At 42.2% G+C, this 25214-nt stretch overlaps 1 protein-coding gene across 5 annotated transcripts in view; it reads right to left on the bottom strand.

The window, feature by feature from the left end:
- Nucleotides 1-25214, bottom strand: part of itpr1b (inositol 1,4,5-trisphosphate receptor, type 1b) — a 124681-nt gene that overhangs the window by 14506 nt on the left and 84961 nt on the right. For 2 of the 5 annotated variants that reach the window (XM_058051928.1, XM_058051852.1), the window contains 13 exons: nucleotides 24875-24910; nucleotides 23758-23805; nucleotides 23162-23291; nucleotides 17641-17825; nucleotides 9195-9378; nucleotides 8850-9112; nucleotides 8260-8460; nucleotides 6836-6946; nucleotides 5412-5507; nucleotides 5205-5339; nucleotides 3347-3454; nucleotides 1903-2134; nucleotides 768-890 (listed from right to left, as the gene is read on the bottom strand). In XM_058051928.1, the coding sequence (XP_057907911.1) occupies nucleotides 768-890; nucleotides 1903-2134; nucleotides 3347-3454; nucleotides 5205-5339; nucleotides 5412-5507; nucleotides 6836-6946; nucleotides 8260-8460; nucleotides 8850-9112; nucleotides 9195-9378; nucleotides 17641-17825; nucleotides 23162-23291; nucleotides 23758-23805; nucleotides 24875-24910 (1852 nt within the window). The remainder of the gene's footprint in view (nucleotides 1-767; nucleotides 891-1902; nucleotides 2135-3346; nucleotides 3455-5204; nucleotides 5340-5411; nucleotides 5508-6835; nucleotides 6947-8259; nucleotides 8461-8849; nucleotides 9113-9194; nucleotides 9379-17640; nucleotides 17826-23161; nucleotides 23292-23757; nucleotides 23806-24874; nucleotides 24911-25214) is intronic. The other 3 variants (XM_058052183.1, XM_058052107.1, XM_058052012.1) reach the window with 2 other exon arrangements.

The following is a 25214-nucleotide window of genomic DNA, read 5'->3' as shown; positions in this document are numbered from 1 at the left end:
CTCATAGTCTGTGGTTATCATCACAACCCCCAAGGATTAATGAGAAAACCGAATCAGAGAAAGCAAAACAACCAGGAAAAAAAGAAAAAAATTCCCTTCTGGTTGCACATTTATCACAGTTTTATCACAGTTGAGTTGAGTTCAGTGGTGAAAGTTGGTGAATGGTTAGGGAGGCGTTAGGTTAGCTTGTGGGGGTGTTTTTCAGTCCTATCAAAGGTGCCACACGACAAAGTCTACAAAGAAGTTAATGTGTCAGAATAGCTTAAGTAATGTAACATTTTTGTATAAATATTACTTAAAATACGCAAATTGATGCCACAGGGAGAGGTTGGTAACAAAAACTAGTTTTTGGTTACAAATAAGCACTTTTGTCCACGATTTGCCTTTTTTGTTCATGAAATGGTTTATGTCTAATTGAAAAAACAAAATAAGAGACATTCAAATAAGTATGGGATATAGGAAATCCTCTTTATCGTAGAGTTATTCTTTATAAAATTAATATTTCCATACTTAAAGCATAGAAAACTTGTTTAGAACCTTCCCGAATAAGACTTTGAACATTATTAGAGTCCTCTAGACATGAAATAACACCCCTATAGTCACCCTGAAAGTCATGTACAGTAGATATCAATGATAGATAACATAGGTTATTTGTACTTCCTGCGGTGGATATTGTCTCATCAATGTAACATTACTGAGACCTGAGCAAGAATAGATCAAATTTGATTATAAAAAGTGATAAGTGATATAGTGTTTAGCTGACGAACCTCCACGGACACCTTCCAGTGGGTAGAAGAAGGCCACCAGCAGGTTCATGAGAACAGCCAAGTTGAAGGAGATGCTGCTCCAGAAGGACATGTTCCTGGAGCACCAGTAGAGGATGGGCTGGGCTGAAAGACCAATCAATGAAACTGATAAAGATGGCCATTTTAAATCACAAACATGTAATCATGCATATAGCATAACCGCCGAGAATAGAGAATTGTGATTTTCTGCTTCCCAGGGGTTTGAAAATAGGAAGGAATGCAACATTTTGCTCAAATGCCAACTCAGATGTCAGTCAAGAGATCAGTGTAATGCCAAGTAATGTTGTTGTTGATTCCAATAGAGGAACTGCGGGTGGGGACTTTCAGACGTTCAGCAATAGACGTCATTCGTGACAGAGGGTGAGCACCACCGGAACATTACCCTCCAGTTGTGCTTATTCATGCAGATAGGGGAGAAGTTTCTCTTCCCATGAGAACATGCATCTACTCGGCACCACAGATTCATCTCTACATCCAACAACTCTTGAGTCAGCCTGCTACCGGACAAAAATCATTGCTAAAATATATCTGGATTATCCATACTATCCTAGTCCGTGGAATGGAGTGCCCAAACAAAGCATCTACGCTTTGGTGACTCAGTCTCTTAAACGTTGGGACACTACAGACAGATTCATAGAACACAGACAGAACCATGACTAATTCGAATCTGTCTTCCTTCCTCTAATAATCATATTGGGCCACGCATGTTGCATGAATCTGTGCTCATTGTGGAGTTGCATCATCACCTCTTAGTGCCTCTTGTGCAAAAATACGTAAAAGATGTATAAATACGTCTTTGGGAGCAGGTCGCCGGCTTTAAATTTTTTTTTATAAATATGCCTTGTTTTTAAATAAGTCTTGAATTTCCAAAAATTCCTGAAAATTTCATCCAAATTCATTCAAATGGAAATAATTTTCTAGCAATGGTTTACATTATCAACACGAGTCTCCCCCCGGCTGACAGGACGAGATCTAGGTTCCACCATGGACAGATCAGCACTCAATCACAGAGACAGACATCCATTCATATTCCCAATCACTCCCACAGTAATCCAACAACTAGAAGGAATAAAAAAAATTGAGGAGGAAGACGCACAGGGAACGGTGTTTGGGTCACCGGTGGCCTCTTGAGTACCTCGCAGCTTCTTCTGCCAGTTCATTTCATTAAAAAGGTCCTCAGAGCGAAGGAAGAAGTCATTGATCTTGCTGCCTTGCTCATCGCGCTCTGTGGTGTAGTAGACACGTAGCTTGGACTCTTGGGTGAGGAACTCACAGATGTTGGGAACAGGAAAAACTATTTGCTCCATGGTACGATCCAGTCGGACAATCTAGACAGAAGAAGAGCCAATAGAGATAAATAGAGATCCCGGCCTTATGAGGTCCACCTATGTGCCTGCTGCGGTGTAATAATAAAAGATGCTGTACATCAGGGGTGCTCATTAAGTCGATCGCGATCTACCGGTCGATCGCGGAGGTGGTACTGGTCGATCCCTGGTCGATCGCGGCGTGACATTAAAAAAATATCATCCCAGCATCAATGCCGTCACTTGATTGATATACAGGGCAGCCATTCAGATGACAACTGAATGTTGCCCTTCGGGCGACCAATCAAATCAAACAACGTCTCTAAGTGCAGCAGAACTTACGATGTCAGCCTATCATCCATCCCCGTTACTTGATTGACATACAGGACAACCAGTCAGATGACAACTGAATTTTGACCTTCAGGTCACCGCTCATGCGTAAACAACGATGCAAAGTGCTAAGCTAGTCGGCGAATTGCGTCAGATTTTAAGCCCTCGCTAAAGTTTATGGTCACTAAAATGAGTGAAGGAGCTGGACCAAGTAAAAAGGCAAAAACATATCACTTCCATACGGAATGGGAGGTGGACTTTTTTTTCACAATGTCTTTTTCGAAGTGCGTTTGCCTCATATGCCATTCTACCATCGCAGTACCAAAGAAGGGAAATGTGGAGTAATGTGGAGGTAATTACAAAAAATGTTAATAGTTAATTATGTGTGTTTTGCAATATTGGCTCATTTGGTTATGTAAGGTACATCAACATACATTGTACGTACAAATAATCCTCAATACATTTGAAAATAAATAGATGTTTTGCATTTTTGTAGTGGGTAGATCATTTTGACTCGGTCATTTTAAAAGTAGCTCGCATGCTGAAAAAGTGTGAGCACCCCTGCTGTACATAATAAGCAAAATATACGTACCTCTCCTACAGTCAATCAGGAGTCTGGTATAAAGGAATATGTATCATTTATGGAATTTAAAGCAAACATGGGGGGTTGCTAGAAAGCACAACCTGAAACCTGAAAAACTGGCACCTCCAAAAGCCAGGTTAGGTTAGGGTGCCAAATGTCCCTGTCATGTTGGAGAGCGTGCTAGCCAAAAAAAAAAACAGCCAAGTCACAGTTGAAAATGCTCCAACCAAAACACGGACACAGGCGCCACGACTCAGTGGATTTTTTCAAATGATGTCAATAAACAAATGAAAAGCGACAGGAGCGGTTCCGAGGTGACTGACCTCGATCTGAGCCGTGTGCTTGGCATAGAACTCCAGTGCCTCGTCGCCCTCGCCGTACGTCCCCCCGGGTTTTAACATGCCCTGCAGTTCCTTGTTATGTCGCGCCAACTGAAATGACAAGCAGCACAACATTGTTGGAGGTTATGTCGCATATTCGCACACATGACTTGATTCTACATGAAATTATTATGTATAATTATTATTTAATTATTATATATAATTTAATTATTTTAAATAATTAATTTGATATTTTTTAATTTTATTTGATAATAATATTAATATATTATTAATTATATTAATATTAATATTATATCACAATATTTAATTAATAATATATTTTATTTATAAATTGTTTTACAATATTAATTTTAATTATTATATATAATTTTCACATTTAATAATTAGATGCAGCATATTATTGCTGGGCCCCCGTGGCAGCTGGTGTCCCGTGTTGCAGCTGCAGGGCAAACATTTCAATACGGCCACTTAGCGTCACTGAGCATATCAGGAAGATGGATGAGAATGACGGTGCATGTCAATGAAATTATTTGCTTCAATCGCATGAGTGTGCATGGTGTGTTGCAGAAAGACATGCATAGTCACAAAGCGGTGAAAACTTGCATCCATACATAATGAATGTAGCGCATGAAAGTAGCGCGTCTAACATATCTATATGTGTTCTTACAGCATGTCAGTCTGCATGAATACATTCTTGTGTGAGTCCATCGTTTCGATTGGGTTGTTTTTTCCACGGGGGTGTAGCATATTAACATTCGTTTAAATTGTGACCCAGTTAAGTAATAAGTGCCACTGGCATGTATCGACTTACCAGTTCCTTCCTAGAAATATTTGTTTTGAAGGTGTGTGTTCTCGTAGTTTAGTGTTAATGACGAGAGCGTTGTGGGTATAACTTTATTATTTTATTATTTCCGGCTCTTTAATATGTTAGTCATCCATCTTAATTTCTCGCAACAGTCCATATTCATTAGCAACCCAGCAATTCCTACCGTGTGCTCATCAAACCCAAGATGTTTGTTTAATCACGTGGCTGTGAGGTGCTGGTTTTTAGTGTGTTTTAATGTCAATTCTCATTGATGCTAGACCAGGGGTGGGCAAACTTTTTGACTTGCGGGCCGCATTGATATAACAAAATTTCCGGGGGGGGGGGGGGGGGGCAGACTATATATTTTACACGTAACAGTCCACCTGGTATTATTGTATCTGTAAAGTTGTCATGCAATCTGCTATTATTATTTATTATTTTATATTTGTATTTAAATATTTTAAAAATAATAAAATATTATAATAATTAAAATAAAATTAAAATAATTATTATTATTTTATTATTATGTAAAATATACAAATATAACAATATTATTATATATAATTAATATAATAATTAGCATTAATATAATAAATATAATAATCATAATAGTTATAATAATAATAGAATAATTATTATTTTAATTTTTATTATTATTATGTGCTTGTGTCTCTTTTTTCAGGAGCACTTTGTAAACAACGAAATTGATACAACCATCAAAAGGTTGGCTCAGGCCATGATGCCAGGTTGTATGTTGAGTTTAAATTAAATACTTTTGAAAGATTGGGCGGGCCGTATTCAAACACTTGGCGGGCCGGATGTGGCCCCCGGGCCGTAGTTTGCCCACCCCTGTGCTAGACCAATAGAGACTTAAAAGTAAAAAAATATATGTGCAGAATGGTTGTTAATGGAAGTGTCACGCATAATTCATGGCAATGAGGACATGTCACAAGGAGGAAATGTCACAGTAGATATGCGTCATGTGGTCATGCATGGGGGGGGCGATGGGGACGTGAATGCCGATTGCTCTCTTACTTGATGTGCCAAGATGTAAATATTGTGGCCAACATTCCGTGGAGATGCGGAATGTTCCTCTTCTCCTTCCTCGCCCTCCTGAGGCTCTTCCACCTCGATCTCACCCTGCATGTATGCCTTTTTGATCACTTCAACCTGCAGGGAAATAGCATGGAATCCGCATCTTATATCCAAATAGTCAGAGGACGTAGTATATAATACACATACCAGCTCTTTGGGCCTCATGTTGTACAGTATTCTTTCTGCATTCTCACTGTCATGGCGACTCTCCATAATGGCAAGAAGAAGCTTGGAGGCATTATTCTGTGGGGAGATGGAAACATCATTCTATATGACAAGCCGCACACAGTTAATATCTATTTTTGTACATTTTAATCTAAGAAATATACAGTCACTTCCCATACATTTGCAATAAAAGTGACTGTTGTATTGGATTAGATTCAGCTCCAGAACCCCCCCTCCCGTCCCTCCTTCACTCTTCAGCTGTCACTGGTCCACATGACACGATCCTGTCTGTTGAGCTATAGTACTATCTAGGACTATTGTAAAACTGTTAACATGTTATGTTAACATACCATATCAGAGCTCTACATTAAAAAACTAAATGACTTGCCCATAGGGAATCCTTAAGGTGAGAACTACTTCCCCGAACTTGCCCCATGTAAAATGAAAAGACTGCCATAATGATATCATGTAATTTTTTATGGCATCACATGAGAATCTCAAATAAAGATAAAATGAGAGTACTACCATAATACCTTACACAAATGGTAGTCGTAGTAAGCAGTGATATTTATAAGTTGTGCACCACAATGAAACATTATTGAATAGACACATTTGTGTACTAGTAAAGTGTTTTTAATACAGAAAAAATGCTCAATGGTCAAACAATAATTTGTGAAGCAAAGGTGAGAAAAATCCACAGAGAAATGGAAGCGCTAGATTTTGTAGCTTGTGCAAAATCAGCACTTGGTATTGGATCTAATGGGTGGTGTTTCATTGTGACCACTTCAAATTGTCACAGCAATGTGATTCACTCACCTGTGCCATCATTTGATTTGCTGCCGCTAATAAAATACTTGTTTAGGAGGCACTGCTTCATCACTTTTTGCTGTTTTCCTTCAGAATTAGACGATGTTGGCAGCGACGCCATGATGGATGTTTTCGTAGTCAAACGATCGCTGATTGGTTGATCACGAACAACGGGTGTGGGTAAAACGCGGACTGTGGTCTGCAGACCGCGGTCTAAATAAACGATTCTGATTGGTCCATTTCAAGATTTGCAAGGATTGGTTTGCAAATTACCACCGGAATTACGCAGTCCGTGTTTTACCAACACCCAACAAGAACCGCTTTAAAAAAACTCTTGGCAGTATGGCATGCTAAAGTGCACTTGCCCAACGGGAATATCACTGATTAGATTTACTTGCCCGAATTTTGTTTTAACTTGCCCCGGGCCATCGGTACATCGTTATTGTCGAGCCCTGCATATATTCACATTGCGTTAAAAGACAGCTATTCAGCCTTTTCTTCATTTCCACCAACAAAATTTGTATTGAATTATGGTGAACGTATGGTATTGTTATTTTTTGCATGGCTGTGAATGCTGAATCGCAAATTGATCACTTTACTTTTAGCTCCAACACCAAGTCCATCCTCTTCTTTCCCAGCGGATTGATGTCATTCAGGATGAGAGCTATGATGATGTCGATGCCGTTGCATTCGTGAGTAGCAATGCAGTTCTGCAGGGAAAACATAGAAAGATCACTGAGTATATTGGCATGAATCCATTTATCAACGGAACATGTAACCACACCGAGTCCATACTATGACTATGTATGTTCTCATACCAATGAAGGCTACAGTCGATTGAATGGGAAGAAAGAGTGTGAAGTCTAGCAGTAAAAGTAGTAAGCAGTAAATAAATAATCCAAAGGTTCACTCAACAAACTCATTATGAATGCATCAAACTTGGTTGCTAACTACCGTATATGCAGTCCTATACAGATGTTTGTGTAATTGGCGGAGCCCATCTGGTTAGTAACAGGAAGTCCATGTCTTGTACTAATGACGGTCTGCAGTGTTCCAGGAAACTATATTTAAACTGTTTAAATTGCACCCAAAGGCCGTACGTTAATGACCGATACACATGCAAATTTGGACATCAGACACTCTGCGGACACGGTCATGTGGTGCCTGGGAGGGTCACATTTCTTTACTTGAGGTCAAGTTTCCCGAGGGTTGACTTTGTACTTTGTTTCTATGTCATCCGTAATAAATGTTCATTAGGGTGAAAGGCAGGTCAGTTGTTATAACATGTATTTTTTTATTGCGTTTTACTCCCTTACAAGCGTAAGAAATGTCATGGGTCGGTTGCTGGAGCCATGGGCCAGAGGACGGCCACCGTACGAGAAGCAATGATGGCCATGCTAAAGGACACACAGACCGCACAAGGCCGATGGTAAGATTCAAGTTGAGGAACAATGGAAGAGCTGGGGATACAAGCAACCAGCTCGATGAAAACAAGACCAACAAGTGACCCTCCAGATTGTTAAAACCATACCGTGGAACCTCGGTTAACGTACAACCGGGTGCAGTACAATAAGTTTGACATTTCTACCAAAATTTTGCCTCAATTTGCGTCCATTTTCCATCGTATTCCTATCAAGCTAACCAAGGTTCCTATGGGGGAAATTTTACTGTGAAGTTGTTTTGCATGGAAGTTATCTGGAACCTGCAGAGCTTTTTCAAGTGTTGAGTTGCTGTGTGATGAGTTTAGCATTCTTTGATTCTTATGAATTTACCAAATTTACACTCCCCGTGTAACACTCCCCGTGTAACATAACCCAAACAAAACCTGTACTGTGTTGACCAAACTGAAAGTCACCGTGACGTAAATGGGTATGATTTCTCAAACAGAGACACATTGGAACTCCCACATGAGGAAAAGTCACAAATTAATTTGGCGGTTCTCAAATGCTACAAAACAGAGCCTCTCCCACATCCACATATATTGTGTCTTTATTGTGTGTGTGTGTTTGTGTATCTTGGTCACCTGGTTCTCATGACAGGGACCTTGACAATATTCAGTCAGGCTTTCCACAGTCTGGTTGATAAGTCCCACATTCTTCTCATTGATGTAAAGTCCGAGTAGACCTAGACCTCCTGTGGTGCTGCCGCAAATACAGTCCAGGAATTGAAGCGTCTCGCAAACCAGATTGTAGTTGTTCTTGTTATTCTGATTGCGTAGAAAGTTCTGGGGAGAGAAATAGTTGAAATCAATAAAACGTTGATAGGAAATCAACACAGATCCTTTCTTGTCCGGTTGCTGGTTTTGGAACAGGATGTTTCTCATTGACAAGTTTCTCAGTGGAGGTGATTATTTTAAGCACGGGTGTCAGATGAGGCCAGACAAATCGGTTCTGCACGAAGCCGGTTTTTAAATCATTCATGCATGAAAAGAAGTCTGCCATCACTAAATCCCAACACTCAAAGCGAAACCAGACTGCGACCAAGCAGACATGGAAACAGCTGCAAGAAGAAGTGCCTATTTTCAACCGAGTTTCATTTCTACACAAGCGACTGTCTGAAGCTGGAACAGGCCACGCGATGATGTGAAGCCCATTTCACGGCGTGACGACTGACCTGCAGATCTCGATTGTGGTTCTCACACAGCAGCTGCATGAGGCGCAAGATGGGCTGCATGATGGTGATGATAACGCTCATCTCGCCATCGTCTTGGCCCTTGTCGGCGGTTGGCACGGCAGAGCCGTCAGCAGCTGCTTGGTGCTCTTCAGCTTCAGCCTCGCGACGGTATGTGGCGAAGGCCTTCTTGGTGACGGCTGAGGCTTCCACCAGCTGCTCCTTTGCCTCCTCGGTGACCACGGCCACCAGAGGCACGTCCTTGACTGGCCAAAGCGATCGGGTTCAGACATCACACGGGACATGGGAATAATAATAATAATAATAATTACACTCGGGACCAATCACCTTTCTTGCGTGCTGGAGTGTCTTTGTCTGGAGGCTCCTCGTCTTTCTTCTTGTTGCCCAGATCGCTCGTGTTGACCGTCACAGTGGCTTTGATCTCCTGCTGGGCAAGCTTCATGCGCTCATAAAATACCTTAAAGAACTTCTCAGACTTGTTGTCCCCCGTCAAACGATGGTAGAATGACCGCTGTGGGAAAAAATACAATAAAACAATACTTTCAGATATAATATGTCCGATAATGTGCTTCTACGTTTCGGTGAAATAGTCACTTTTTCAATGATGGGATGCTGGAGCCTATCCCAGCTGCCTTTGGATTGGTCGCCAGCCAATACCAGGGCACATATTCACACATTCATAACTACGGACAATTTAGGCAATTAACCTAACATGTATATTCTTGGAAGCAGGACTACCGCTACCGGAGAAAACCCAAGCACTCCGCAACGGAGACTCGAACCCAAATCTTCTGGCTGTGTGGCCAACATAATAACCACACCAAAAGAACAGGAGTCTCTTCTATCCTGGTTAACGCTTCTGTCCCTTTTACATCGTCATGAGCCTTTCAAGGTTCCGTGTCCGTGTTGAGATTGGTCATCATGAAGTTTCACAGGAAGTAACGTGAAGTGAAGCAGGGCATGATGTTGACTAAGGTCTTTGACACGTAAATGAGATTCTAAATCAGGGGTGCTCATTAAGTCGATCGCGAGCTACCGGTCGATCGCGGAGGTGGTACTGGTCGATCGCTGGTCGATCGCGGCGTGACATTAAAAAAATATCATCCCAGCATCAATGCCGTCACTTGATTGATATACAGGGCAGCCATTCAGATGACAACTGAATGTTGCCCTTCGGGCGACCAATCAAATCAAACAACGTCTCTAAGTGCAGCAGAACTTACGATGTCAGCCTATCATCCATCCCCGTTACTTGATTGACATACAGGACAACCAGTCAGATGACAACTGAATTTTGACCTTTAGGTCACTGCTCATGCGTAAACAACGATGCAAAGTGCTAAGCTAGTCGGCGAATTGCGAGATTTTAAGCCCTCGCTAAAGTTTATGGTCACTAAAATGAGTGAAGGAGCTGGACCAAGTAAAAAGGCAAAAACTGGACCAAGTAAAAAGGCAAAAAACATATCACTTCCATACGGATATGGAATATTATACGGATATTATGATACGGATATTATCCATGACTGATAAACATTTGGAAGTGTGCTTGAGGCTGGCTATCAGCAGCTACTGTCCGGACTATGCATCCCTGGCTGGTTCAATTCAGTGCAAGTCATCAAAGTAAACTCAAGTAATTACAAAAAAATTTAATGTGTGTTTTGCAATATTGGCTCATTTGGTTATGTAAGGTACATCAACATACATTGTACGTACAAATAATCCTCAATACATTTGAAAATAAATAGATGTTTTGCATTTTTGTAGTGGGTAGATCATTTTGACTCGGTCATTTTAAAAGTAGCTCGCATGCTGAAAAAGTGTGAGCACCCCTGTTCTAAATGAAAATAATTGGTCATTTTTGCAGCCTGAAGAACCAGCCCAACAGACCGTGCCCGGTCCTATCCAGGGTTACGTAAGGCCACTCTCACAGCGCCAGCAAGACCTCACTGTGCTCACCTGATCTTATCCCATCTGCTCTGAGTTATGTCACCTTAATACTTGGATGCAGACAAGCGTCAGAAGAAAGGACGGGATTGGGATTGGGGATTTCCACGCGGTGACCCACGACTTGGAAATGTTATGCAAATATGAGCCACTGTTCCCCACCCTGCTGAAGACACCACCAAACATGCACATGCCGCACACATGGTCACATGCGGACGCCAAAACGAACACAGTATTTTATGTGATTCCAGACCACAGATCACGTAACAGCAACGTGGTTCACAATTATGCAACAGACAAGTTTTTCCCTTATTATTAAGAGAGCGGTAGCGTCAAAGTGAGGAAGGAAATGTCTCATTATGGCTGCCCGTACAAAGGACCACCTTGTTCAATGGCATTGTGTGCACGGACCTGTTGTTTTGTGCACGGGGCTGGGCTCATATGTTCTGTCCTATTTTACTCCCAACAATCCCTCCTTACATAAGAGCAGTAATCAGCTGAGTGGTTGCAGTGAGGGCACGCTGCTGCCTCAGCCTAACGCTGTTACATCAGCTCACAGGAGCTGATCAGGAGGAAGCCAGGATGGATGGGGTGTGTGTGTGTGTGGGGGGGGGGGGGGGGGGGGGGGGTCAATCCGCTCAAAAAATGGGGCCATACGAAAGTGATGTGATAAGGAAGCATTAAGACCTACTGTATGGAAGCAGAGCTACTTGTCGACACTTGTCAGACGGGCAACAGTCTCACAAGATTATCACATAAAATAGAACTCATGGCGGTTTCAGAGGGTAGCTGATTGAAACGTTATTGGCACTGGTCTGTCAAATACAGGAAAAATCTGATTTGTGCTTTTCACACAGATATAAAAACAGATACAGGTCACATATGACCAAAACAAAACTGGAACTGACCAGTGTAATATGCAATATTTACTTAAATACCGTATTTTCCGGACTATAAGTCAAACCTTTTTTCATAGGTTGGCTGTTCCTGCGACTTATACTCCAGAGCGACTTATAAATAAAAAAAAGTGTTACATAAACACTGGACATCTTTTCTGTTCATGTTTATTTTTCGTGTAACTGAATAACCATTGTGTTAGCATATCTTACATCTACTCTTTGATTGTTAGAATTTCCCTTCCAAGATGACGTAATGTCTGTTTCGGTCAAGTAGTTTGTAAAATAAATTACCTGCAAAAATGTGACTTATCCTCTAGTGCAGGGGTGGGCAAACTACGGCCCGGGGGCCACATCCGGCCCGCTAACTGTTTGAATACGGCCCGCCTGTTCTTTCCAAAATATTTCATTTAAACTCAACATACAACCTGGCATCACGGCTTGAGCCAACCTTTTGATGGTGGAAGTGGCTGTTTTATCAATTTCGTTATTTGATGTGGCCTGTTGTTTACAAAATTCATTCATTCATTCATTTTCTACCGCTTATCCTCACTGGGCTCCAAAATGATTGTTTGTCTATATGTGCCCTGTGATTGGCTAGCGACCAGTCCAGGGTGTACCCCGCCTCTCACCCGAAGACAGCAGTTTACAAAATGCTTCTGAAAAAAGGGACACAAATACATAATAATACAAATAATAATAATAAAATAATAAATATAATAATTCATTCATTTTCTACCGCTTTTTCCCACGAGGGTTGCGGGGGATGGTGGAGCCTATCCCAGCTGTCTATGGGCGAGAGGTGGGGTACAACCTGAACTAGTCGCCAGCCAATCATAGGGCACATATAGACAAACAACCATTCACACTCACATTCATACCTGTGGACAATTTGGAGTGGCCAATTAACCTAGCATGTTTTTGGAATGTGGGAGGAAACCGGAGTACCCGGAGAAAACCCACGCATGCACGGGGAGAACATGCAAACTCCACACAGAGATGGCCGAGGGTGGAATTGAACCCTGGTCGCCTCGCTGTGAGGTCTGCGCGCTAACCGAATAATAATAAATGTAATTTATAACGCACTTTACATCAAATAAATGATCTCAAAGTGCACATATAGCAGATTGTATGACACTTTTACTTGTAAAAATTGACTGTTACGTGTAAAATATTACAGAGTCTGCCCCCCCTGTCAATTTTGTTAAATCAATGCGGCCCGCGAGTCAAAAAGTTTGCCCACCCCTGCTCTAGTGCAACTTATGTATGTTTTTTTCTACCTAATTATGCATTTTTGTCCTTGTGCGACTTATACTCCGGAGCGACTTATAGTCAAGAAAATATGGTATGCACATTTTTGACGAACTCAAACACAAAAGAGGATGCTTTATGAGTACCGTATTTTTCAAAAACCTGAGATAGAGCGAAGCCGAAAAACTCGACTGTAGACTACTGTAGACCGTTGACAGCATGTCTGGTTTTCGGTTTTATTGGTAAGGATGGCAGCCGTGAACCCGTTAAGAATGCAGCCTATAACTGAATGGTCGCTTCAATCCTCGGAGTCTTCCTGAAATTAATCGCCCGTTTGTACTTGCTGTGGTTTTTCAATATTTACCATTTAACTGGTTTGACTTCACACCTTTTGAGATATGTTGGCCAGAAATAGCATTCCTGACAGTACTGCCACAAGTATAGTTTCATTATTACTATATCATGAGCTTCCGGATTTCAGGGAATGTGAACATCGCCGCAGAGTGTGTTGCACCTTGAAGCGCACTTTCCTGAACTCAATCATTTTGTTGTCGATGTGTCTGCTGCTTTAAAGATGATCACATGACAATCAACTGAATCATAGTCGAGCCTCCCAAATGACTCTGTGGTGTTCTTAGTTCGACGGGTTCAGCTTTCAACGTTTCTGACCGATTCGCTGACTGCATTCCGCCCATGTGACCCGGTCATCAGGCCTGCGGGAGCGAGTTTGTTTACACATGAAATAGCCCAACGTGTGTGATCATGCATGTCACAGGATGGTTGTACTTTCATGTACTTCCACTGCGAAACCGTTGCTGTCGCAGCTCGTAGCATCAGTCCGGTCCCGTTGCGTAACGTGCCTGTTGGCCAAAAGCACCTTAACAACCTGGCACCCTGTTGGCTGACCAACACGTTACAAAGGTTAGTGATTTGACACTCAACACGCAACACAAATCTTGACACATCACAAAAAAGCGGACATGAACTTGTCTGAAAAAAAAAAAAGCGGCACCAGGCAGACTTGAAAGGATTAAAGCAGAGGTAGGGAACCTATGGCTCGGGAGCCAGGTAGGGCTCTTTTGATGACACTATCTGGCTATCAAGCATTTCTTACCACAATAAAAATGTATTTTTGCTAACATTTTAAAGTAAACATCACAGAAATCACTGTTAAAAATAATATTAAAAATCAAAACTTTCTTATGCATTTTAATCCGTCCATCTATTTTCGACTGCAATACGGCCGACCATATCCATCTTTCCTGATGATATTTTCCAGGTCAAACACCAAAACTTGATTATTACTAGGTAATGCGGTAGTCTACCTCGGTCATTGAGATGTCAAAAAAACATGTAAATGTAAACTTTCCTCCTTTAGTCAAATAGCTAAAGCTGCAGAACCAAGCCTTCTGGTGAAGATGGCCAAAAGAATGAAATACATGTACTGAATACGGTTCAAAACTATGCAGCAGCAGAAGTTGCATTAATGGCAGCAAGTATTTGATTTATTATTGGACACTGCGCTGCTCACGAAAGTATGCTGGCCACACCCCATTGGCGTGGGGTAGTGTGCCTGGTCTACGTAATTAGAGCCCATTATATCTAAAACTGTTGGTCTTACATAAAAATGCACACATTTTATTGCATTTAAAATGTATATGGCTCTCACAGATCCACATTTTAAAATATCTGGCCTTCATGGCTCTTGTAGCCAAAAAGGTTCCCGACCCCTGGATTAAAGCATCCATAAAGTCACTAGCGAGATTCCAAAAGAGACTGTTTGTGTCCACTGTGCAGTTAGCGGACAGCTGGCATGTTAATGCCGCCGAGGATGACAATCTCACTTTGCAGAGGCTTTTTTAAGCTTTCCAGGAGGTAACTGTATATTGAACTTGAACTCCGTCGGGGGTAGGAGACGGCCGGGCGGTAAATCATGCTAAGAAGACCGAGGGGAGCCGCAAAAAGCCGATTGAGTAATAGGGTGGCACCTGTTTTCTCCTGTGACAGGATCTGAGGTCATGAAGACGGTGGTGTGAGGACGGCGCAGCAGCGCTTCTGCATTTCGCTGCTTACATAACACGACACACACAAACACACGCTCTCCGTCCTACCAGTCAGCCTACAAGTGTATCCCGGAGCTACTCGGGCGCTGATGGTGGGCGCAGATAAGTGGACAAGTTATCCGTTGAGCGTTTTTTTTTTTTTTTTTTTTTTAATGGCACGTTGTGTGTGCAGCATGTCTGCTAATGTTACACCTCTGGTTTCACGCTAGGCTGCTTCTGCTACACCGCGTAGCAACCTGGAAGTTGGACGCATGTGCACCAAATGTTCCTCTTTATAACAATAAGTTATGTTGTTCGATAGCTAATCTTTTACAGATTGAAGAAGTATGAAACTGACTTGGCAACAACGTGACTACATTAGGGACACAATGTGAGATTGGATGCTACGGCGAATGCAAGGTCAAAGTTCATGTGTTCAAAGTTGAGAAGGTTGTTGAAGATGCAGAAAATTGATGATGCAAATTGATGACATGACTGTGGTCAGACGTTTACGTGCGCTCATCATGAGCATGGATATTAATCATAATGATCTTAAACTACGGATGTCCAAAGTGTGGCCCGGGGGCCATTTGCAGCCCGTAGATGTTTTTTTTTTTTATTGGCTCGAGGCATATTCTAAATTCACATTTTAAAAGCAAGAAAATGAACTACGAAAAAAAATTACAAAAAAGTCATATTAAGAGAAAAAAGTCACATTTTTATGAGAAAACATTTTAGTAGTCAATATTTAATAGTTTAAAAAATCTAAATGTGATGAAAAACAGTTGTAATCTTTGGAAAATTAAGTCAAAACCAAGTCAAAGTGATGGGAATAAAGTCGGAATTTTGACAAGAAAATATGAAAAAATCTGAAAAAAGAAAAAGTGAACTCTCTCGTCATCTAGCCTGTGTGGTTGAGAGAGAGAGTGAGAGAGAGAGAGAGAGAGAGAGAGAGAGAAAAAACAAACATGCTTCCACATGTCAATATATGAAATAAAAATTATTTGTTTGTTTTCATTTATTGTGCAGTTCATTGATTAATTGATTAATTATTGTGGCGGGCCTATTCAGGGCATTCCGAATGGGTGTGCTGGCAATGACTAATGTTTTTCACTCATAAACAGCTCTTTGATTCTCATATTGTTTTCACCTCTAAATGCAGTCTGCACAGTCAAAACCTATCCTACTCAATCTGAAACTGAGCTTAGACATTCAATGCATTTTTTTAAAACTTGGATAAGCATTGTAAAAAAACACACATGAGTGACAAAACGCACCTGACATTTGCTAAAAAAATGGATGGGTTCAAACAAAAGGTCGGTGACGTGTGCAGGCAACCCATCAGACTCTGCGTGTGACCCCAGATCATCTCCTCTCTGGTCTTTACTTCCACACAAAATGTGCAGTCATGGCTATGAGCCCGAAGTATCCCAAAAGCAAATAAACAGCCTCCTTGGAGAATTCAATGGGCATGTTTTTGTCTTGTTTTTCATGTGGACAACAAGAAGCCTTGTGTCCTAAAAATGGGGGCAAGGCAACTTATGTAAGCGAGGGAAATGTGATGCATCTGCTGATGTGTTGCAAATTCACTCCAGACCATACAGCATCTTTCTACAAAGCCCACTTGTTTCCTGCCCTGACGACCCAAACACCTATGAGACATCAGGCAATAAACAAGTGAAGCTAGCATCCAAAAACTGAAGCTGCTGCAAAAAGGCCATATAAAAAAATAGAAACTCACAAGCTAAAGTTCATTCTGCAACGTAAATATTGCACGGTGTGAAGCATTAGCATCCAAAAGTGTTTACAACTGCCTGGGATTGAAAACAATAGTCACGCATCCCTGACAAAATGCATGCCATTCTGCAGAGCACAGCGAGTCCCTTTGTACTCTGACCTTCACGCACAGTCAAGAAGTCAAATGAGTTCATCTGCGCTCGGTAAGGCTACAGGGCTATTCTTCAGGTAGATCTCCTGGATCTATCCCCAGGCCCCCAAAAAGGCTGGGGCCTCTCATTGCCCTCTTTCCACCGGCGAGGCATGACCCATTTAAGAATCCAGCTGGAATGCTGGGCGGCCCGAGCTTCTGGCGTCATCGCTGCGGGCAGGCAGCAGCTTATGTAACGCGAGTCATGTGAGCGCCTTTGTGTACTCTCTGGGAAGTCAGACCTTGTCAGGTAATGCTACTATGCAAATACGAGTCCATTATGCAACATATCTGTTTATGCAAGACAACTCAAAAGAGTGCACGAGCGTGCACGCTCGTACAGTGCATGTACATGCGATGCAGTGAAGTAATGCCTTCACGCTCGGACGAGCAGACTCACTCGCAGATGACCTTTGTGACCTCCAGTTGTCCCCACTGAACTCACTACATTCTTCAACAAGTTAAAACATGTCCAAGTCCAACAGTGATGAAAGTACAGTATGTCTAAATTATGTTCAACTCATTTTTCTAGCGGTTGACAGCGTTGATATAATAACTAGCATTCTTGACACTGAGCTTTAAAACATATAGATAACATCGACATGTTGACATTCTGCACAAACTCCAGTGTTATTACAGGTTGGGACGTGCAAGTGTTGAGCTTCACTCATTCTTCCCAGCACCCATGTGACCCCCCCCCCCTCGGTGCTCACCTGGATGACCGTGTTCCCACCCTCCAGCAGCGCGATAGCGAGCAAGATGCTTTCTTGGAAGATCCGATCGCTGGTAGCATTCATGATGAGGTCAATAACAAGATCAGAAGCCCCCTCTTTGTCCAGATGGCACTGGACCTCCGCCAAGCTCAGTTCCCCTCGACCTCCGACCCCGGAACTGACAACTACAGCACCGAAAATAAAACATAAAAAAAACACCAATTAGACTCATTCAATGGGTATGACAAAACTGCATTTAAAGTGTATAATTTACTGATGTATTTACTTACATAACACTGGGGAACAATATTTTTTCAACTTTCTGTTGCATTGGATTTTTTAACTGATTCTGAATGATTTTTAGGTGCTGATTTCAAATCTGAAATTAGTTTTTCTCCATAAGCTCTAGTTTTCATGCAATTTGAGATAGATGAAATAGTCTAAATATATGAACTTACGTAACCCAAATCTATGCGTTTTGAGATTATATACATAGATTCCATTCCTGTTCCAGTTTTCAAAGGTTTGCCTTCATTAAACGATAAAGACATTGGACATGATACGAACGAGGAAGACAGTTGTGACAATGCATTGCCAGAAACTGAGTGGGAACAATCCGAGGAATGTTCTTCAGAGACTGAATCTCCCCCAGTCCCCAAGCCTCTTCACCAAACTGAACTGAATGACTTAGTTCGGGATTTAGGTCTTTCAAAGAAAGCAGCTGAGCTTTTGGCATCAAGATTACAAGGCAAAAATCTTGTTGATCACACTGTTAAAGTGTCATATTACAGAAAGCGCGACCAGCTTTTTGTGACCTTCTTTTCTGAAGACAGACAGTTTGTTTACTGCCATGATATCCCAGGTCTTCTCAAAGAACTGGGTGTTCCTCACTATGATCCAACTGAATGGCGGCTCTTTATAGACAGTTCTAAACGCAGTCTCAAGTGTGTTCTTTTGCATAATGGCAATGTTTACGGGGCAGTGCCTGTAGGTCATTCAGTTCATCTGCGGGAAGACTATGATGACATCAGAATGGTCATGGAATTCTTAAAATATCGTGAGCACAACTGGATCATTTGTGTAGACTTGAAAATGGTAAACTTCCTTCTTGGTCAACAGAAAGGTTTCACCAAGTTTCCATGTTTCCTCTGCATGTGGGACAGTCGAGCACGAGACAGACACTGGGTCCAGAAGGACTGGCCTGTTCGTGAAACCCTTGAAGCAGGCATGCCAAATATCACACATGACCCAATTGTTGACAGAGATAGGATCATCTTTCCTCCTCTGCACATCAAACTAGGTTTGATGAAACAATTTGTCAAGGCACTGGATACCGAAGGTGAATGTTGTCGTTCGACAAGATCAAAGCAGGTGTGTTTGATGGCCCACAGATTCGAACCCTCATTCGTGATGATCAGTTTGTTGCCAAGATGACCGCCTTGGAGAGGGCAGCATGGTTATCCTTTGTGGCAGTCGCTTAGAACTTCCTTGGAAACAACAAGGCAGAGAACTACAATGAACTTGTGAACAGAATGCTCCTCGCTTTTCGTGCTCTCAGGTGCAACATGAGCATCAAGCTTCATTTCTTGAACAGCCACCTTGACCAGTTCCCTGAAAACCTGGGGGCTGTGAGTGACGAACAAGGAGAGCGGTTCCACCAAGACCTAAAGATCATGGAAGAACGCTACCAAGGTCGCTATGTATGATGGCCGACTACTGCTGGAGTATTAAACGAGATTGCCCAGATGAAGTGTACAAACGCAAAAGTTACAAACGCAAATTCCTGCCAGACTAAAATACTGTACTGACAGAAAGTGATAAGCGTTATTAGCTGTGATTGACTCTTATCTGAAGAACGTTGTAAATTATGCTTATTTCACGTTGCGATAAAGACTGTTTTCTGAGAAATGCTTCCAGAAAAACATATGGCACTTCTAACAATGGTGTACTTTAATCTAAAATCACATTTTAATGTTCTGTTTCTTTTGCCTTGTTAAATATACTGATTTGTGGCTGACATTGCAATATCCTATAATAATGCTCGATTTTTTTCTATTTTTAATAAAAATTAAAGATTGCATAAAATCTGTAGCTTGCAGAAAAAAACTAACTTCAGATTTGAACTCAGCACACTTAAATTGACTAAAAACAAGTCTTACTTTAAATGCAACATTTTGAGTGTTCCCCAGTGTAATCCATTGTAATTGTAATGAATGCTACTATCCACAGCCCCACCCGCTTACTCTTCAAGATGGTTATAATGCCGAGCATTCCAGGACGAGTGCATGAACGAGCAAGGTAATTTCCCTAGAATAACTCAATTGGAGAGCATTAAGGAACGGCCCCTACATTTGACGTTCGGAAATACTTTTTAATCCTGCGGCATGAACAAATAAAAAACATCATCGAGATTAATGGAATCATTTGAAAATCAATGCTGGCACAAATTGACTATTTCTACACACAATGAACCTACGGTACCTACGGACTAAAGTGTTCGTAGGTATGAACGGGAGTGGGAATGGTTGTTCTTCCTGCGACTGGCTGGTGACCATTCCAGGCTGTACCCTGCTTTTCGCTGGGATAGGCTCGGTGTGTATTTTCCATAGGGAATAGTGGCATTGACCATTAAAATTCTCAACAAAACATCTTTCTTTTACTACTATATTGTAAAAATGGGCATATTTGAGACATTGTTGCTCATGGTGATTATTCATTCATTCATTTTCTACCGCTTTTCCTCACGAGGGTCGCAGGGGGTGCTGGAGCCTATCCCAGCTGTCTTTGGGCGTAAGGCGGGGTACACCCTAGACTGGTCGCCAGCCAATCACAGGGCACATATAGACAAACAACCATTCACACTCACATTCATACCTATGGACAATTTGGAGTGGCCAATTAACCTAGCATGTTTTTGGAATGTGGGAGGAAACCGGAGTACCCGGAGAAAACCCACGCATGCACGGGGAGAACATGCAAACTCCACACAGAGGGTGGGATTGAACCCTGGTCTCCTAGCTGTGAGGTCTGCGCGCTAACCACTCGACCGCCGTGCCGCCCCTCATGGTGATTAATCATGTTTAATTCATTTAACAACTGTGATTAATCTGATTCAAATGTGTAATCATTTGAGAGCCCTAAAAAGAAAAACATTATGTTAAATGATTTAATTATTTCTCAAATCTGGAATGGCATACTAAATTAAATTATTCTATGCAAAGTAATAACTCATAATAGAGTGGAACCTACATTTTGGGGTTTTATCTGCTCCAAAAACCGAAGCATACAAAACAGACTAAATTTTTCCCATAAGAAACAAATCCAATAAAATGCAAAATGTTAACACAAAACACATTTTATGGAGAATAATTAGTTTTACGTGCCAAAATCGTACGTTGCAGCCTTCTTAAATGATTTCTCTACCACTCAGAACTACACATTGCACTTGATCACATCAGCAGCAGGACAGTACATGAAATGAGAAGGAAGGCGACAGATGCAAAGAATTCCATGGACGGGATCTGTCTATAGTGTCCCAACTGTAAAAGAACCGCTATCCACTTCACAGTGATTCAAGGGACTCGTATGTTAGGCGCAGTTTGGTTATTTGGCGATAAGTTTCATCAAAAAACTTGTAGTACAAAAAAAGCAGGTTCTTATTTCTTATATAACTTAAATGTACTAATTACTTGTACGCATTCAAGGGTCCTTTGGGGTCTTGTGTGCTGCAAAGGAGCCACAGGATACATTTCGATCAACGGGGACGTGATGCAGAATAACAATGAGCGGCTTGACTCCGCAGGGGTACGCTGGCAAGCTGCGGTGAGATAACAGCACCCATCAGAGCCATCGCTGGCCGGACGGGCAACTGAATCAACAACACAGCCCTTTCTAGACAGAGCTGGGCGCTGCGGTCGCCTGGCAACAACACACTACGCTGTGCACAGGGAGACCAAGAGCGAGACATCCATGACCTTAGAGGAGTTTAGAGATCTCATTTGTCTTTTTGCAAAGCTGCGATGGAGTTGAACCACGAGTCAAATCCGTGATGAGAGACAGAGCCATGAGTTGGAATAAACGGTCGAGTGGAAGACTAGAGAATGTCAGCCCGGAAGCCCGGGGTGGCACGGCGGTCGAGTGGTTAGCGCGCAGACCTCACAGCTAGGAGACCAGGGTTCAATTCCCACCCTCGGCCATCTCTGTGTGGAGTTTGCATGTTCTCCCCGTGCATGCGTGGGTTTTCTCCGGGTACTCCGGTTTCCTCCCACATTCCAAAAACATGCTAGGTTAATTGGCCACTCCAAATTGTCCATAGGTATGAATGTGAGTGTGAATGGTTGTTTGTCTATATGTGCCCTGTGATTGGCTGGCGACCAGTCCAGGGTGTACCCCGCCTCATGCCCGAAGACAGGTGGGATAGGCTCCAGCACCCCCGCGACCCTCGTGAGGAAAAAGCGGTAGAAAATGAATGAATGAATGAATGAATGGTTCTCTTTGCAAATAGGTTACTGTAAACACAAGGTATTATAATTAAAGGGATTAATTATTATTATTGTTGTTATTATTATCATGGACAAAAGAAGAAGCACGTTGACCTCTCTTCATCTACAGACGGGAAACGGCCGCACATTCGAGACGTGATGTGTTATAATGTCTAGCACCCTCAAGATGTTGCTTGATGGTTTCCTGTGACTTTTTACAGTGTGCTGATTCAACATTATGTCATCATAGAGTTTACTGTAGATGTAATGTTTTTTTTTTTAAATGGTACCACCATATGTATCATTTAGCTCTTAATTAATGCGGGGTTGCAGATAGATGCGGCAAAGCAGGGGGTCTCAAACTCAGTTTTTACCTGGTCTGAGTGAGGTTGGGAGGCATCAAATATTGCTCCCAGCATGCTTTGCGGTACTTGTTTTGTCAAAAGTTTCTGAATTTACATGTTTAGGGTTAACATAGTTTATTTACTTTACTTACATGTTCCATGCCGCGCTTATGATTGTGCCTTTAAGTGCTTCTTTTACATTTGACGTCAAGTAGGGGGCAACAAAATATGTTATAGTGGACTGCAAAGGGCTTGGGGGTTGTGAGTGTGAAACCCAGTCTCTAGTAAATGTAATCCGTGTCTTATCCAGTGATCATGGACGTAAAGAACTAGAGTATGGTGAACTTTAGCAGACCCTGAATGGTCTCCTAGTACCTGCTTTTCCTGTGTTGATATCCGTAGTGTCCGTGAATGTACCTCACCCATGGACGCTGTGTTCGGAGGATGAATGGAGATATGTTTGTTAGTAGGAGATACAGTACAGTGTTGGAATCGAGTGCTGCTGTTTATGTGTTAAGATAGAAATAAAGTTGTTTTTGTTAACACAAATGTATTTGTTCCCGGTGTAAACAGGTTATTTTTAACAAGCCTGTTTCAAATGTATTCTAATTGGTCTGTTTATTGACTTTTCATGAAACGGCAGTGCAATGCGTTCCCAGGGTAACAGTAGGACACATATAATATGAATACACCCACCGGTAGGAGGTTTCCCCTGGGTTCCCGAAGAAAGGGGGCCGTTGCTGAAGGGCGTGTGGCTATCTCTCCTCGGACCAGGTTTGACATTGCCGTAGTATCGATTTACCAAAATCTGCCGCAAAGCTTCCCCCTAGAAAGATATATATGTCATGAGTGGAATTATAGTTAACGCTGTTGCAACTAACAAGCATGAAACTTTTCAGGTGTACATTAAAAGATCGTTTACATTGTCAACTTTCACTTTTCTTTATCTGTACATGTCTTGTAGCTTGCTATTGTTATGATAAACATAAAATACATAAAAGCATTTTTAATTGCCCTCTGATCTATGCCAATGGTGTTGAAAAGCCTTCACGCTGAGGTATTATATAAAAGAAAAACGTGCATTGTCCTGCCGTCAGTCAGTGTATCTACACGTCCCTCCCTGAGTCCACAAAGGGAGAGCACAATAAGGCACAGTCTAATGTTACGTACGGTGTGATATCATATCATAATTCATGTGTTGCAGGGAAGGTGAGGGAGTGCCATGCTGTGGAAGCAGTGCCACGCAGGCCAAAATGAGGGCGGCCTGAAGCAGGACCGAAGTCGGTACCTACCCTCCTCTGATCCTCCAGCTGCTTCTGAGGCTGACTGGGATCAAGCTCCTTTAAAGGGTGAGTTGAGTTAGCAGAAAGCAAACAAAGATTACAAAAAGGGAAGGAATTTGTTAATACAGTGCACATTAGTAGTTGTACTTGCATGCGGGATGCGGGGGGCCTGGGTGCTAATGGCATCATGCGGTTTTATAGTGGTGTCATGCAGCAAAGTGGGGGGAGGGGAGGGGGTACACTCCTGAACAAAATCTTAACACTCATGGAAAATTGTTTATTAGGTTTGCACTGACCGAGGGTGTCCAAAGTGCAGCCTGGGGGCCATTTGTGGTCTGCAGCTTGATTTTTATTTTTAGCTTTTTTTTAATTGAAAAAAATAAATACAAATATCATAGAAGGCATATTTAGATTTTTCAGGATGCGGCCCTGGGTGGAAAGAGCTTGGACATGAGCTCATCAAAAGTTTCCTTCAAGTCAGAATCGCCGCTAAAATCCAGCTTTTGTGTCATTTTCTGACAAATATTGACAGTCACGACCTGGCAAAGGCAAAAAGGCCTTCTGTCTTTGTGACAAAGTAAGGCCTCTTGCAGTGGCATCACTCGGGCGTGTGGAGATGTCACAGATCCTCCCTGATTGACATTTTTTTCCGCGGTCTGTGAGCGACAACGCTGCAACATCTCCATCTGTCCCCTCAGCTAAACTGTTAAATTGCAATTTCACATTTCATTCAGGAGTGTGTCTGACGCGTGTCATTCCAAATCGGTCCGACACACGGTCCAATTGGAGGGAAAAACATAATCCTCAAGAACTGAATCCATCAGGAATGTTGTGTCATGTGTACGTCCCATGGTAGAAGTCCTAATTTGTTTAGTGAAGTGTGTGACTAGCTGGCAAGTGTGGAAGACATACAAACCATGGTAACTGAGGGGGGCAAGCTGGGGGGGGGGGGGGGGGGGGTGGTAACTAGGGGCAAAACAAGCTCATCAATAAAACCCAATCTCACTTATCCCTTCACACACAAACTCAGCACACTGGATTGGGGTGGGATCGGTGAAAATGCTATGACGGGTCATCAGCAGTGACCCATATTAGAGACCCAGGAGGATATGGGACTTAAACACACCTCAGCGGGGACTTCGGGCTCAGGTGGGGGTGCCAGCTAAGTGGGAATAAAAGGATGATGTTAGTCAAGAGTTGGAAGATGGTGAATTAGTGATGGTGCCACATGACTGCCACGTGATGCACCCCTATTGGTAACGATTAATCAATGCAGCAATACAGTCGTCCATCGTTGATCACAGTTAATTGGTTCCGGAACTGACCGCGATAAGTGAATTCCGTGAATTGATCTACACCCTTATCACACTTTCTTTACACCACATTACCCAACCGTAATGCAGACTACGGGATCACTGCAGAGACCCAAGAGATGGACACCGCTTTAAACAAAGCATTCTCCCAAG

The sequence above is a fragment of the Doryrhamphus excisus genome, chromosome 1, assembly GCF_030265055.1.
Source record: "Doryrhamphus excisus isolate RoL2022-K1 chromosome 1, RoL_Dexc_1.0, whole genome shotgun sequence".
NCBI lineage: Eukaryota > Metazoa > Chordata > Actinopteri > Syngnathiformes > Syngnathidae > Doryrhamphus > Doryrhamphus excisus.
This window is presented reverse-complemented; position numbering and strand designations above follow the sequence as displayed.